This window comes from Diadema setosum, chromosome 18 (genome assembly GCF_964275005.1).
Source record: "Diadema setosum chromosome 18, eeDiaSeto1, whole genome shotgun sequence".
In the NCBI taxonomy this organism is placed as follows: domain Eukaryota; kingdom Metazoa; phylum Echinodermata; class Echinoidea; order Diadematoida; family Diadematidae; genus Diadema; species Diadema setosum.
The window spans coordinates 31,683,091-31,698,193 of NC_092702.1; the positions used below are offsets into that span (position 1 = coordinate 31,683,091).

Consider the following 15,103-nt stretch of genomic DNA (forward strand, 5'->3'; position numbering starts at 1 on the left):
ATGCGACGAGATTATCGGGAGAAAAATAAAAACCACATTTTACCCTTCTGGTGCGTGCATCATAAAAAATTACATCTGAAGTAATTCATGAAATCGCCACAATCCCGCTGATATTTGAGGTAGAAATAGGCGCAAAAAGGATCGTGAATTCGGCCGTGTCGTATACCTTTTAAGAACGCATGTACGAAATGGGAAAAGATTAGCGGGAGAAAAATAAAGGACACATTTTCACCCCTTTTGGCGCTTGCATCATATAGATTACAGCCGAAAAGTAATTCATGAAAATTTCGTAATCCCGTTGGAATTTGAGTAAACAATAATAGGCGCAAAAAGAATATCGAATTCGGCCCTGCATGCAATGTATAATTTTGAAAACGCATGCACAAATGCGAAGAAATTATCGGGAGAAAAATAAAGAACGCATTTTCAACCCTTCTGGTGAATGTATCACTAAAGATATCATCCGAAATAATTAATGACATATCGCTATCCCGCTGATATTTGATGTAGAAATAGGCGCTAAAAGGATCGTGAATTCGGCCGTGACGTATAGGCATGTACGCAATGCGAAGTGATTATTGGGTGAAAAATACAGGACACATTTTCAAACCCTTTTGGCCCGTGCATCATAAAGATTGCGTCCGAAGTCATACATGAAATCATCGCAATCCCGCTGATATTTGAGGTAGAAATAGACGCAAAAAGGATCGTGAATTCGGCCGTGTCGTATACCTTTCAAGAACGCATGTACGGAATGCGAAGAGATTATGGGGAGGAAAATAAAGAACGCATTTTCAACCATTCTAGCTGGTGCGTGCATCACAAAAGATTACATCTGAAGTAATTCATGAAATTGCCACAATTCGGCTGATATTTAATGTAGAAATAGGTGATAAAAGGATCGTGAATTCAGCCGTGTCGTATACACATGTACGAAATGCGAAGAGATTATTGGGAGAAAAATACAGGACACATTTTCAACCCCTTTTGGCCCGTGCATCATAAAGATTACAGCCGAATAATAATTCATGAAATCATCGCAATCCCGTTGAAGTTTGAGGAAACAATAGGCGCAAAAACAAGAATCATGGTTTTTGGCCGTGTCGTATATCTTTTAAGCACGCATTTACGAAATGCGAAGAGTTTATCCGGGAAAAATAAAGGACACATTTTCAACCCATTTTGGTGCGTTATCATAAAAGATTACAGCCGAAGTTATTCATAAAATCATCGCAATCCCGCTGATATTTTAGGTAGAAATAGACGCAAAAAGGATCGTGAATTCGGCCGTGTCGTATACCTTTCAAGAACGCATGTACGGAATGCGAAGAGATTATGGGGAGAAAAATAACGCATTTTCAACCATTCTCGCCGGTGCGTGCATCACAGAAAGTTACATCCGAAGTAATTCATGAAATCGCCACAATTCCGCTGATATTTGAGGTAGAAATAGGCGCAAAAGGTAACATGAATTCGGCCATGTGGTGCATCTTTTTAAGAACGCACTTACGAAATTCGAAGAGTTTATCAGGAAAAATAAAGGACACATTTTCAACCTATGTTGGCGCTTGCATCATAAAAGATTACAGCCGAAGTAATCTATGAAATCGTCACAATCCCGCTGATATTTGAGGTAGAAATAGGCGCAAAAAGTATCATGAATTCGGCCATGTGGTGCATCTTTTTTTAAGAACGCACTTACGAAATTCGAAGAGTTTATCGGGAAAAATAAAGGACACATTTTCAACCTCTTTTGGTGCTTGCATCTGAAAATATTACAGCCGAAGTAATTTATGAAATCGTCACAATCCCGCTAATATTTGAGGTGGAAATGGGCGCAAAAAGGATTGCGAATTCGGCCCTGCATGTCGTGTACCTTTCAAGAACGCATGCACAATGCGAATAGATTATCGGGAGAAAAATAAAGAACCCCTTGTAGCGCGTGCATCAGAAAATATCACAGCTAAAATAATTCATTAAATCGTCGCAATCCAACTGACCACCAAGAGCAGGTTACGCAGCAAGTTCGTGCGCCGATGTTTAGAAAAAGTCACAAACGCATTTGATACAATCTGATTTTGTTCATTATCATTTTACACTGTAATTCACAAACAAACATTCTATTTTTTCCTATCTTTTTTTTCTATTTCTTGTGCAATAAATAATGCAAGTTTAAAAAAAGAATATTAATCTGTAAAATGTACATGGGTAAGGGCGTACGTCCATAAAAAACAAGAAAATAAGTTTGCAAGTCATTTAATGTTTTTTTTTAGGTTGTCGTTGTTGACCGGTAAATTTTCTGTTCGGACCGGTAAAAAATGGTAAAACGGGGCATTTACCGGTCCGACAGAGACAGGTTGGACCGGCAGAAAAAATGGGTTAGTGTGCAGCCCTGCAATATTTATGCATTTTCTTTTTTTTTCTTTTTTTTTGTAGTGGAGCAAGCGAATTGTTGTCAGGAGAAACCCAAGTTCCTGTTGGCATAATTCATCTTCAATGACTTTGAAATCAACAAACTATTGGAACTTATGACACATGCCTCAAGTCTTTTTGAATGAACTGAGAGAATATACATGTATTGCAGATGTACATACGATGACTGTTATCCATGTGGCAATAATTGATACATGTGATGTTGTAAATATTTTAGACCCATAAATATAATGTGTGTGCATGGGGGGGTATGTGTGCAACAGTTCCTTGTGGAACTTCCGAGAGTTATTATCATGGTGTCAGATTATAATCATATTTCCATACAATGTACAACCTGCTAATGAACTTAGATGAATACGAACCAAACCATTTGTGTGCTGGACACCAACAATAATGTAAGATCTTTACTCTTAGGTTACATTTCCCAAAATGAGTTGCAACCAGTCATTCTATCTCTATCAAGTTATCCTCTCTCCTACAGAACCTTTACTTTCAAAAGTTCTTGACTTTTTAAATTTGTTTTCTTCTTATTTGCTTGTATGTTAGTTTTTTTTTAAATAGTGGGTAGAGGACTTAGCATGGGACATGAGATCTATGCCATGGGGGCTACACCACATCAAGTTTACTAATGAACACACTGACTGGCACGCCATTTCAAGACCCGGAAGCATGGGGGAACATGGGCGGTATGACTGAATTGATCTTCATGCCTTGCCTACCCGCAGTATTTTCGAAAACTGCACATCATGCCCATCAGCGAATATGTACTTCGAAATGTACGCTCATCGGTAATGGTCCACTCCAGTCAAGATTCCTTGACAGTGTGTGTGCTCAAAAAGAGCAACGCTGCACACTGGCACTGATCCGACGCTCCCTGACCAGTAAAAATCACCGTCGGACCAGAAATTTTTTCAAGAATGGACCAGTAATGCATGGAAAAAACGGGTACCTCCTGGTCCGACAGACAGGTTGGACCAGTAGACAAAATGGGTTAGTGTGCAGCCCATCAACGAATATGTACGCTGTACTTTGAAATGTAAGCTCATTATTAACGGTCAACTCCAGTAAGATTCTTTGGCTGTAACAGATCAGTGATAAAGATGTACACAATTTTTGTTAAAGGGTTTCTCAAATATGATTGAGCCAGGCCAGCCTCCCCACTCCGTAGTATCCCAATGCTACCAGGTCTTTAGGTTTACCTAATCTACTGGTTAAAAAAAAAGGGAGGGGGCGAAAGAGACACCATGTAAGCTGGAACAGGCAACCAATTGGCATTGCTTGACGCATACCTGCCAACATTTCAAGATGAAATATCTTACTCGTGGATTACAAAAATTTTATTTTAAATGCAAAGTGAAGTTAAAAATATTACTTTTGGTCAAATCTTCAGAAAATACACATGAAAGGTATATCTAAATATTTGTAAAAAATCTGATTTCTCTGACAGAAAATCTGATTTTGCTATTTTTAACGTAAAAAATCTTACTGAATCTGATAAAATCTTACTAGTTGGTAAGTATGCTTGACCGCTCTTCAGTCTTTCAGCCCCATGTCGTATATGAGTCATTCTGCTTGTTACAAAAGCATGCATGTGTTACATCCCTTCTATGTCAAACGATAAGGAAAAAAAAAGAAAGAAAGAAAAGGAAGGATGTAGGAACAAACTTGTTTACCTTCTTGGATGGCCATATCAACACTGGAGGGCAAGGTCTTCTGATACTCCTGCGCTGACTGGTCGAAGAGCTGAATGAGAAGTGCACACGTCTTCTCATACTCACACCGACCTATCGTTGAAAGCTGCATTTGCAACACAAGAAATGTGTGATGTATCTAATATGTACATTTCATATGTTGTTGTTTTTTTCGGGGAAAAGGAACACAGTGTGACTTATCACAATCAGACACGAGTCTCTACATCCTCAATTTTTGGTGATGTCTGCAGCTGGTTTTCTTGTTAAGCATACCACCACCTTCTGATCAGAAAGTACGATAGAAAACAAGCCAAGTAAATAATAATGACAATAATGTGAAACGTATCCATTTAAGAGATCTACCTGGGCATTCTTAGTTTACACAGTTACAAGTGTTTTAAAATAATCAAAATGTTACAAACATAGAGGATGACAAATGGTGAAAGATGCTTTACAAATAATATATTGCACGACTGACCATGGATTAAAAGCAGTTGTAATAGCTCACCCCAGTTCTTGACTTAACAAGCTGTAAGCATTGCATCTTTCAACATCACAACGAAGATCGATATGCCTCTGCCTACATCATCGTTTCTAAACCATGAGAATTACGAGTATATCATAGTTACCATGACAACATCACAAAATTACAACCACTGACGCTTGACCTCATGACCAGCAATATTATCAATTCATCCTTTCTACACACATCAGTTTATTACAATTCCTCAAGTCATTCACCTGTTTTCAGAACAAGAATCATTCAAGCACAGATTAAAAGAAAACCATCAGATTAACTACTGTTGTAGGCACTACTTCTCTGCAAAAGTTAAAAACAAAGTAATAAATTTTCTCTTAGGAGTACCTGCTCCAACTGCTGTTGCACCATCCCAGTGTCATCCAGGGGATCTTCGAGCCCATCCCGGATCACCATGGTAACGGAGTCTAGACGAGATGTGATGTAGGCCTTGGAGACCTCTGGCGTGTAGACTTCCAGGAGGTGCGGCTCTGTAGCTTTGACATAGGGTACCGACGCCACCATCCGCTGCCATAGCGTCAGAAGGTAGTGAATACTGTTGGGTGCAAACTGCCACACTGGGGCCTAAAGAGAGATGGGATGGGAAGAGTCACCCTTTTAGACAGTCATAAATTCTAACTGCATAATGGGATATCATAATTTCCCTCTACTTGAACAGGAGTTAAAACACATTTGTAGCAAGTACTGTATACAGCATGTATTTTGCGGAGTTTATATTTTCCTCAAGCTTCAAGAGTTGGGTGCTATTCACCAATTTTGAAACATGCCCCCCCCCCCAAAAAAAAATGCTCTGATCCCCACATAAATGTGCCGTGCACATGTACAACCCTCCACTCATTGCTGTACTCCATGATTGCGAATTTAACCATTAAAAAATTGTTAGGAAGTCCCAATTTGCAGAAAATTGGATTTGCTACATATATAGCATATGACAGTTTCACTGAAGACTAGACTGTCATGAGCAGACTCACCTGCAAACTCGATACCGTGAACTTTGCAATGAGGGCTATGACTTCTGTGTAGTCATCCACCTTTACCAGTTCTCCCAGTTGATAGTTTGACTTTAATCTTGCCAGTAACCGGCAGAATTCATGGTAGTTGCTTGCTTCTGAAAGACCCTGAGGGGATAAAACAGAGGAGATTGCAAATATTTTACAATTCTGTCAGTATTGTGGGTTTTTTTTTTTTCTTCTCTTAAAATGTACAACTGACTTGTGCTTGGAGAAGAAAAAGACTAGTTTGGTCTAGTAACAGTCAGATGGCGAGAAACACCATCCCACTACAAATCCATCCAAAGAAGAGAATTTCCACAGCAGTTTCATCACTCGTCTGAGATCAGCAAATCACATAATAAATGCAGTTGCTGTACCATCATGATCTTGAAGGATTGAGTAAAGCAAACATGCTCCAAGAATTGGATTATGATCAATGCCTTTGCAACCACTTCTGAGGATGCCACAGCATGGCAAATGATGGGTGTATTACAATGATCTTCCTTTTCTCATCTGAGAGAGCCAGTGGATGTAGTGCTACATGGTGCATGGGTTTTACGTATGGGGTACTGCCCTGGAGAGTTCTAGATTCAAACAATTATAGATCAGCTTGAAAGACTAGAATGATTTATGACCTATCTGCTTTAACTCTTTAAGTGCCATGGTGGAAACCTCCTGTGTGCCACATTATTCTGAGACACCAATGCAGTTATGCTTTGAGAAAACATTGTTTTTCAAATCTTATGTAACTTATATACATTTCTGTTAAAAGCTGGACATATAGTGAGCAATGTTGTATAGAAAAATACCATGCCTTGCTTTGATGTAGATTGTATGACAAATCTATGATCATTTTTCTTTCAAATGACCTGTAGCTACACATTACTGTAAATACATGACTTTTGCACACAAAACAGTGACAGAAACTTAAAATTTACAGGCAAATCCAGTAGGTAAAACTGCCTGCAGGTCAATCATCACATAAAATGCAAGCTGTATATGAGAAGAACTGAATTGTGAGAAACGCTTTCATTGTACTGTGGAATTTGGCCATTTATCGATCGGTTTGGGCAGGTTTGTGCGTTTGAGCAGAATATGCGAGGTTGGCACACCGTCAACTCAGTCGGATGTGCAAACGAGGCACATAAAGAGTTAAAGAAAAAAAACACTTAATTTTAACAACTGAAGTTTGATTTGTGCCACTGGAGCTCCAAACATATAGAATGAGCTATTAGTACCAAGATCCACCCGGACAAATTTCAAATGTAACAGATCACACACATACACAGATAGACAGACAGACACACACATTACATCTCACCTGTGGGTTCTCCAAAATCCCTCTGACCCCACTGACTAGCTGTGACAAGAACTTTGCTCTCTCTGAATTGTTGAAAAGCGATCTCCTCACAGATGCTATCTGGACAAGACATGAGAGTGCCTGCAGACAAAAGAATTATGGTGGAAACACAAAAAGATTCATAAAACTCCCATAAAAAAGACAGTATCATCTGGTTGCGGTCACTCAAAACACACAATATCACAAAACCGGTATTGTGCACTTATATGACATTCCTCCAACCCTACAGAGTTAAACCAGAAGGGATAACTCTATTGAATGGCAGCCAAGTGTCCTTTGTATGGTTCACTAATGCGGTTAGTGTCAAAATGCCAGAATTCCAAAGCCTTAATCATGAAGTGCTCATCAGATGGCAACTCAGCCTCTCCACATCGTATGGCGTATGGGGTGATTCCCTTCAAATCTATCATCATGTTCATCCACCTCCCCAATCCGAACCAACCATCGTTCTCTTTATACACTTCTTCAATTGAAAGTTCTGACATACTAAAACAAACAAGTGTTGCTCTTTTTCATTGCAACTGATGGATAAATTGCTCTTCATCGACCTAACCAAGGATTATTCACTGTTTTAGCAGTAGCCATGACAAAATAATGCCTCCGGCACCACTTCGTGGCGGAGGCATAAAAATCATTGGTATACATACTCTTATTCACGTCAAAGACCGGAAATTTGTCAATCAATTGTAACAAAAACAACTTGATGCAAGAATTCATTAATTTGAATAGATACATGGTATTTGCTGCTATGAGGATTAGAACCAGCACTGGCTGTCAAGAGAAATCTCATTAGTCCAGTAGATATGACACCTGTCCAGTAATAAGGAGATCACTGACTGGATTCTAATCGAGTATGGAGGCCCATGATTTTTTGTTTTTTATTTTTTGTCACTGCTACTACTATAACACTGAATAATAGATACTTATTTATGCTGATGAAGGGCAATTTGTTGATCACTTGCAAGTGTTGATCTTCTCTATCATCATATCTTAAAATCTTTAATAACATTTACAAGTTGTGCAAGAGGGCACAAAACAATGACACAAGTTCCCCTGTATTTCTCTTGGTGCATACACTATGCCTGTGCGTTCTGATCAATCATGGAGGTCAACTTACTGTGGGAGACAACGAAGATGGCAGTGCTTTGTAGAGATCAAAGAAGAGATGTACTGTACTGAAGTCAAGGAAAGCTGTGAAGAGTAAAAAGAATCAGGTATCATAAATACAATCAGCATGTTTCAGTCATTTTCCAGAGCTGTAAAATTTAAGAGGTCACTTTAAAGGACAAGTTCACCTTCATAAACATAAGGATTTTGAGAATGCAGCAATATTAGTAGAACACATCAGTGAAAGTTTGAGGAAAATTGGACAATTGATGCAAAAGTTATGAATTTTTAAAATTTTTGTGTTGGAACCACTGGATGAGGAGACTACTAAGGCCTGTGATGTCATATGAGTACAACAGTATAAAGAAAATATAAAGAAAATTCAACATATTTTCACTTTTTTCGCATAATAAAAGAGCACTTGACTTGCCTCTTTCTAAAGACAATGGGAATAATATTACCCATAACCGTAATGTCAGTAACGAGTCAAGGGAATGTGTACTTCTTTCAAAACATGAAATTTTGTGAAATTCTCTTTATATTTTCCTTATATTGTTGTACGCATGTGACATCATACACTGCAGTAGTCTTCTCATCCAGCGGTGACTGCACAAAAACTTAAAAAATTAATAGCTTTTGAACGGATTGTCCGATTATCCTCAAACTTTCAATGATGTGTTCTACTAATATTGCTACACTCTCTCAATCCTTATATTAATGAAGGTGAACTTGTCCTTTAAAAAGACAACGATATGCTCCCAGTGAAATACCTGTAACAGTATGCCATGAATAAGAGTAATCTCAAAATATGCATTTGTGGATATACATTTCACTTCCACTCCTATGTTACTATCACACTAAAATTCACATCATTCCTAGCTGTGGTGTAAAATTTCAGTTTTGAGACAAACGTAAAGGCTTTGGTATGTACCAGCAAATGTCAGTCTAGGCTAAACAGTTTGAACCAACATCCACGAACCATAAAATTTAACAGAGTATCACACAATCCCGAAGTTCTTGCAAGCACAGATGCACAACGGAAAAGTGATATTGTACTACTGATCCATCTAAATAGAAAAAAAAAAGATTTTGAGAGAAGAATAATTTCAAACAAAAAGATTATCCTTGAAACTGTCAATAGCGCTAACTATGTTGAAACTCAATCTACGCCTCAAGAATACGCATTTGTCCAAATTACTAACAAAAGACCCGAAGTGTGGGGATTCAAGGGTGGCCCTATTCAATCGCTGCCCACCGGGGTACAATCAAAAACCACAAATAGCATCGTTCAGCCGATATGTGCATAGAAGCGTATACTCGTCGATAACAGTAGACTCCAGCCAAGATTTTCCAGCTGTGTACATACTTACACCGAGATCAGTGATAAAGCTTTACAGAATTTGTTACGGGGATTTTCATATATATCTGTGCAGTGCCAGCCTTCCACACCATGATATGCTACAGGGTCTTAAATCATTTTTGCCATATCACAGACAGACATCATTTCATGTTTCTCTAATGAAACGAGGAGGAAACATGTGGTTGTTTGCGAACATTGGTACTGTCACTGACTTTACTTTTACTATCAGGACCATTCATTTGTTTGCCATGTTTGCGGCTTAACAGGCACTATTCACCTGAACGCCAGCCTGTTGGAATTTGCACTGTGCCCAGGTCATCTGATGACTCATCTGTTAGTGTCCCGATGAAGTCAAAGATCAGGCAATTTTTAGCCAGTTGGAGGAGTTGGTTGATCACTTGTTGCTGCAAGGAGTATGAGGAAATACATGATTAATGGTGACCTATACTCTTTCTGGAGTCAGTACTCATAGGTACAGCAGGGGAAATACCAACATTGATTTCCCATTTCTTTGTTAATTCTGAGATTTTGTATGATGCAATTGCGAGTATGAATGTACGCTGCTTCTTACAATACGAAAAACTGAAATAGACACAGGGAACATACAACACAGAATCAGGATTGACTAAATATTTATCATTTAGATCGTAATACCATCTCATCATTATCATTACTGCATTTACACTGCATTTTATGAGAAAGATATTCATTGGTATAATGTGTATAAGGATATGCAAAATGAAATGATTGCATGAAATAAAATAAGTAAGGGGTTGCCAAAGAGCAAGGACCTCTGTCAAGGCTGCACATGTAATTCAATTAATGCAATATTTTTATCTGTTGTTTCAAGATAATAATACTGAAGCTTATCATTCATCAATTCTGAAATTCTGATCCAAAATATTGTCAGTATTCAATTTAAATGTTATGGTGATCTCTATATAAAATTTGCTACATGTTTGCCATGCGGTTTTTATTTCAACCACGCATCCTGGGAATTTGTTGAGTTATGTAGTGAAAAATGTTGAAACAGCCCTGCTACATGCACAGAAATGATCAGCAAAAATGAGTGACTGGCACTGAAAATTAGTATGCCAGGACAGATGCAGTAGTGGTGTTACTCAAGAGTGGTGCCGGTAAATACAGACTTTGCCATCGTCCTGCATATCCAGTCCCCCTTTGGAGGCCTGTTTGAGGAGGTTGCACGCCATGTTGAAGATCTCAAAGAGCATGGTGTCTCGGAACGATGAGGCAATCTTTCGGTGCTTCGTCAAAGGTCGGATGTTGTCAGGCTGGAGGCAGAAAAAAAAAACCCCATGAATACATTTTGGCAAGAACTATTTGTCATCCCGACAACATCACTGTTTGTTACACTAAACTTTTCCTGTTATTCATCCATGCTAAGCAAACTGCTTTTCTTCACTTGATTAGTGGTCATTAATCTCTAAGGTTTGAGAACAGCATCTCATGTTGGCCAAGTTCCCAAATTCCTCCCTTAGAATGAAAAACATTCAAAAGAGCAATCACGGAGATACTTGTGTTTTATATGCATCTCAATGGATAAAATATTTCCCAGATCTGTAAGCTTTCGTCATGACATGATGAGATACTTTAATTTTCACTAAGCCTCTCACAGAATCTGAAAGACTTGGCAGCTCTGATATCAGTAAAGCATTCTGCCAGCAGTAATCCCTTTTACTGACTTTTGTAAATGCTATCAAAATCATCACATAAACAGCACACAATGTAATCTTATCCTTTAGAGTTTTAACCTTGCTCTCAGACCCCGTGCCTTTAAATGGGGGCTCAAGAAAGCAGAATAAAAGAAGAAAGCATGCATAAATTCTACACAGGTGAGCTTTTTAAGCAAGCAGTATTGTAATACAATTACACTGCTATATTTCTGAAATATGTGAGCCTCCAATGTCACCATCATTCTCCAGTGTAATTTGTTTTGGGTTTTTTAGAGCACTGGCTTCTCTGCTCAAGGGCCCCAATAAATTCCACAAATCTATATATGGAGCTGTCGATTTATGTATTACACCATGTGAAATTAAGAAAATCGTCTGGACTTCCCCTTTAACTCTTTATGTGCCATGGTGAAAACCCCCTGTGTGCCACGTTATTCTGAGACACGAAGGTAGTCATGCTTTGAGAAAGAATTCTGCTTTTCCAATTTGTATAACTTCTACAAATTACTGTTAAGCTGGACATAATAGTGAGCAAAGTTAAAGAGGAATGTCAAACTTTGCCTCTATATACAATGTATAGCAATTATTTCAATTTTTCTTTTGAATAACCAGCTGCTACATTACTGTAAAGGCATGACTTTTGCACATAAAGTAGTGACAGAAACTTAGAATGTACACGCAAATCTAGTTGGGAACACCGCTTGATAGTCAATCACCACATAGAATGCAAGCTGTATGTGAGAGGAACAAAAGCACGAGAAACGCTTTGATTGTACCGCGGGATTAGCGATTTATCGATCGGTTTTGGCGGCTTTGTTTGTTGAGCAGAATATGCGAAGTTGGCACGCCGTTGACTGAGCCGGACGTGCGAACGTGGCACATAAAGAGTTAATCCTACACTGCTGAAACTGTGCAGGACTGTGTTAGGTAGAAGAGGATGAGCCCAGTGGCTGTTTACCCTGGATACAACCGCATATGAACAATTAAGGATGGAGAAAAATATGGGTAGATATGCTTCACAGACCCTGTGTAAAAAACAGAGACAGTAGCATTGTGTAAATATTCAATGGAAAATCCTCTTTCTAGTATTTTCCCTCATATATCAAATCATATGGCACATCTGCCACTAAGCACATTGCTGAATTTAACCGTGCCATGGTAACAGGCTCAATATTTCAAGAATACAGATATAGGCAATATGAATAAAGAAATACAAAAAGCAAAAGCTTGGCAAGTACACACTCATCACACATCTACTAACCTGGTTGATTTCACTGACAAGTTGTGACATGAGTTGAACTCCGATAACAAAGTGATCCATCGATCCCTGTTTAAATTCACAATAAATATGCATACATCATGTATTGCTTATCAAATATTAATCATATACTGCAACTACAAACAGTCAAAACTATGGTACACGAGTTACTTTTCTGACAATCTCATGTTCACATCATTTTTGCACCATTTACACAAAACACCAAGTCTATGATTTGATCAAACTCTTGGTGCACATGATCACATAGATGCAAATGTGAAAAAGCAAGTCTAACATTCACAGACAAAACTGTACAAACTTCAAAGTTTTGTTACAGCCTATTACGTGCTGTCAAGTTCGGTTATGTTCAGTCCATTTTACTGCGGCCTACTGGGTTTCTCAGTGCTCAGCACCACGACTGGTGTGGCAATTTTTTTGACAGTTTAAAAATCTTACACGGCATCCACGGCCTGTCATGTTTGCCCACCCCATCCCATTCCAAGACAAGTAACATCAAACCCTTCACCTCCTCAAGCTCTAATAACTCAAGATTGCATTTCATAATATTCACAAACAAAAAGTAGCAAACGTAACAAATAAATACACCCACATAAGGTGATTTGCACCATTTTTGCAGGTTGCCTTTAACTGACATGAAATATTGGTCTTACCTGGAGGAATTTTGAAACGTCAGACATAACATCTCTGAAGACGTAGTCATCTTTTCTGCTGTCAAACCATCCCAGTTTGGTGATCCGAACCAGCAACTACAGGAATGATTTCAAAGGGAAAATTTATCTCTAAGTGTACTCTGAACAGAGAAATACAAAAATGTTATTATTCTGTGTTTTAAGGAAATATTGAAGAAGTTGATATATATAATATATATATACATAAGCTAACTGTCTTGAAGGTATCAACATCAGGAGTGCTACCCAATCATCCTGTAAGTGTTACGCAACATTCAATAAAATCTGAGCATTACACAAAAAACAGCCGTCATGTAACGAAGGCTATGGGCACAGATGAACAAATAAGCTATTCTATAATCTTGCAGAAAAATGTTTTCTTTAACAACACCCACAACGAAATCTGTATCTAGTATTTCATGCTGATTTTAACTGATTTCTCTACTTGGCCAATTATTTTCAGTCATCTTACATTTGGTACTACTTGTTTCTATCTGTGAGACTCAGTCCCCTACAAAAATTAGTCTGTCAAAGAAGGTAAACATTATGTTCTTAATGAATGACTTCTACACTAATGCTAACTCTCAACTTGATTTGGTTAGCCATGTACTTAGTGAATCACACTGCATAAAATGGAAAAGAAAAATAATAAGCTTATGCAAAAACATGATTAAATTCATAACTTCACAATCATTTTTGTCACAGGCATACACCTTGCTTTACCTCATCTTTTATATTTTGTTGTTTATGACATTGAGAGAATTAATACATTTCACATGGTAGACATCATTTTGCATTGAAGACATACCTGGATGAGTGCCTGGGTCACAAAACCCTGCAGTTTCGGGCGACTAGCAAGATAGTTGAGCACATAGTTCTCTGTTTTATGAAGAAAAGAAGGAGACATAGTTTAACCTGGCACAATGCCATAAAATGGGAAATATGGGTTGAAGAGTTGTCTTAAATCTTAAAGGACAAGTTCACCTTCATAGACATGTGGGATGAGTGAATGCAGCAATATTAGTAGAACACATCATTGAGAGTTTGAGGAAAACTGGACAATCCGTTCAAAAGTTATGAATTTTTTAAGTTTCTGCTCAATCAAGGCTGGATGAGAAGACTACTATAGCTTGTGATGTCACATGAGTACAACGATACAAAGAAAGAATAAAGAAAATTCAACATATTCTCGCTTTTCTCTCATAACAAAAGAACACTTGACTTCTCTCTTTCAGAAGGCAGGGGGAATAATATTACCCTTCACATATATGTCAGTAACAAGTCGAAGAAATGTGCACTTAATTCAAAAAGTTAAGTTTTGTGAAATTCTCTTTTTATTTTCTTTATATGGTTGTATGCACTATAGTAGTCTTCTCATCCAGCAGTGACTATGCAGACACTTTAAAAATTTATAACTTTTGAACGGATTGTCCGATTTTCCCCAAACTTTCACTGATGTGTTTTACTAATATTGCTGCATTCACTCAATGAAGGTGGACTTGTCCTTTAAGTTCTCTATTGTGCTGTGATGATCATGTTGAGACAATATATATCATCATTATCAACAAAAAAAGAAGTCCCATATAAGTGAAATGCTCCATCAAAGCTTACTTCTGTAAAGTATGTATGTGATTTGAATATGATTTTTTTTTTTTTTTAAATAGATATTTCATAAAAATGCTTCTTCTTTCAATATATTTAAGGATGGGTGAATGGATGGATGGACGGCTCAAAAAACATTATATTTCATGTACCATTAAACAATAAATGCACAAATAGGATTACATTTTTACTGTTACTAAACAATCATAGTGTCATTGCTACCACGATGCAATGCACAGAGATTACATTCATGAACACTTATGTACACGTAGGAAATAGAAGTTGCCCAGGCATTTCTATGAAACAAATGAATATAATCAACAAATCATTCTTAAATCCCACTTGTAGCACTCGACATCATTTCTAAGCCATAAACACATTG

At 37.9% G+C, this 15,103-nt stretch overlaps 1 protein-coding gene across 1 annotated transcript in view; it reads right to left on the bottom strand.

Moving 5' to 3' along the window:
* LOC140241454 (exportin-7-like) overlaps nt 1-15,103 on the bottom strand; it is a 47,628-nt gene that overhangs the window by 18,966 nt on the left and 13,559 nt on the right. The window contains exons 4-13 of the mRNA XM_072321183.1: nt 13,928-13,998; nt 13,102-13,197; nt 12,434-12,499; nt 10,630-10,773; nt 9,759-9,885; nt 8,132-8,205; nt 6,976-7,095; nt 5,634-5,780; nt 4,990-5,226; nt 4,107-4,230 (exon numbers count right to left, since the gene is read on the bottom strand). Coding sequence (XP_072177284.1) covers nt 4,107-4,230; nt 4,990-5,226; nt 5,634-5,780; nt 6,976-7,095; nt 8,132-8,205; nt 9,759-9,885; nt 10,630-10,773; nt 12,434-12,499; nt 13,102-13,197; nt 13,928-13,998 — 1,206 coding nt within the window. The remainder of the gene's footprint in view (nt 1-4,106; nt 4,231-4,989; nt 5,227-5,633; nt 5,781-6,975; nt 7,096-8,131; nt 8,206-9,758; nt 9,886-10,629; nt 10,774-12,433; nt 12,500-13,101; nt 13,198-13,927; nt 13,999-15,103) is intronic.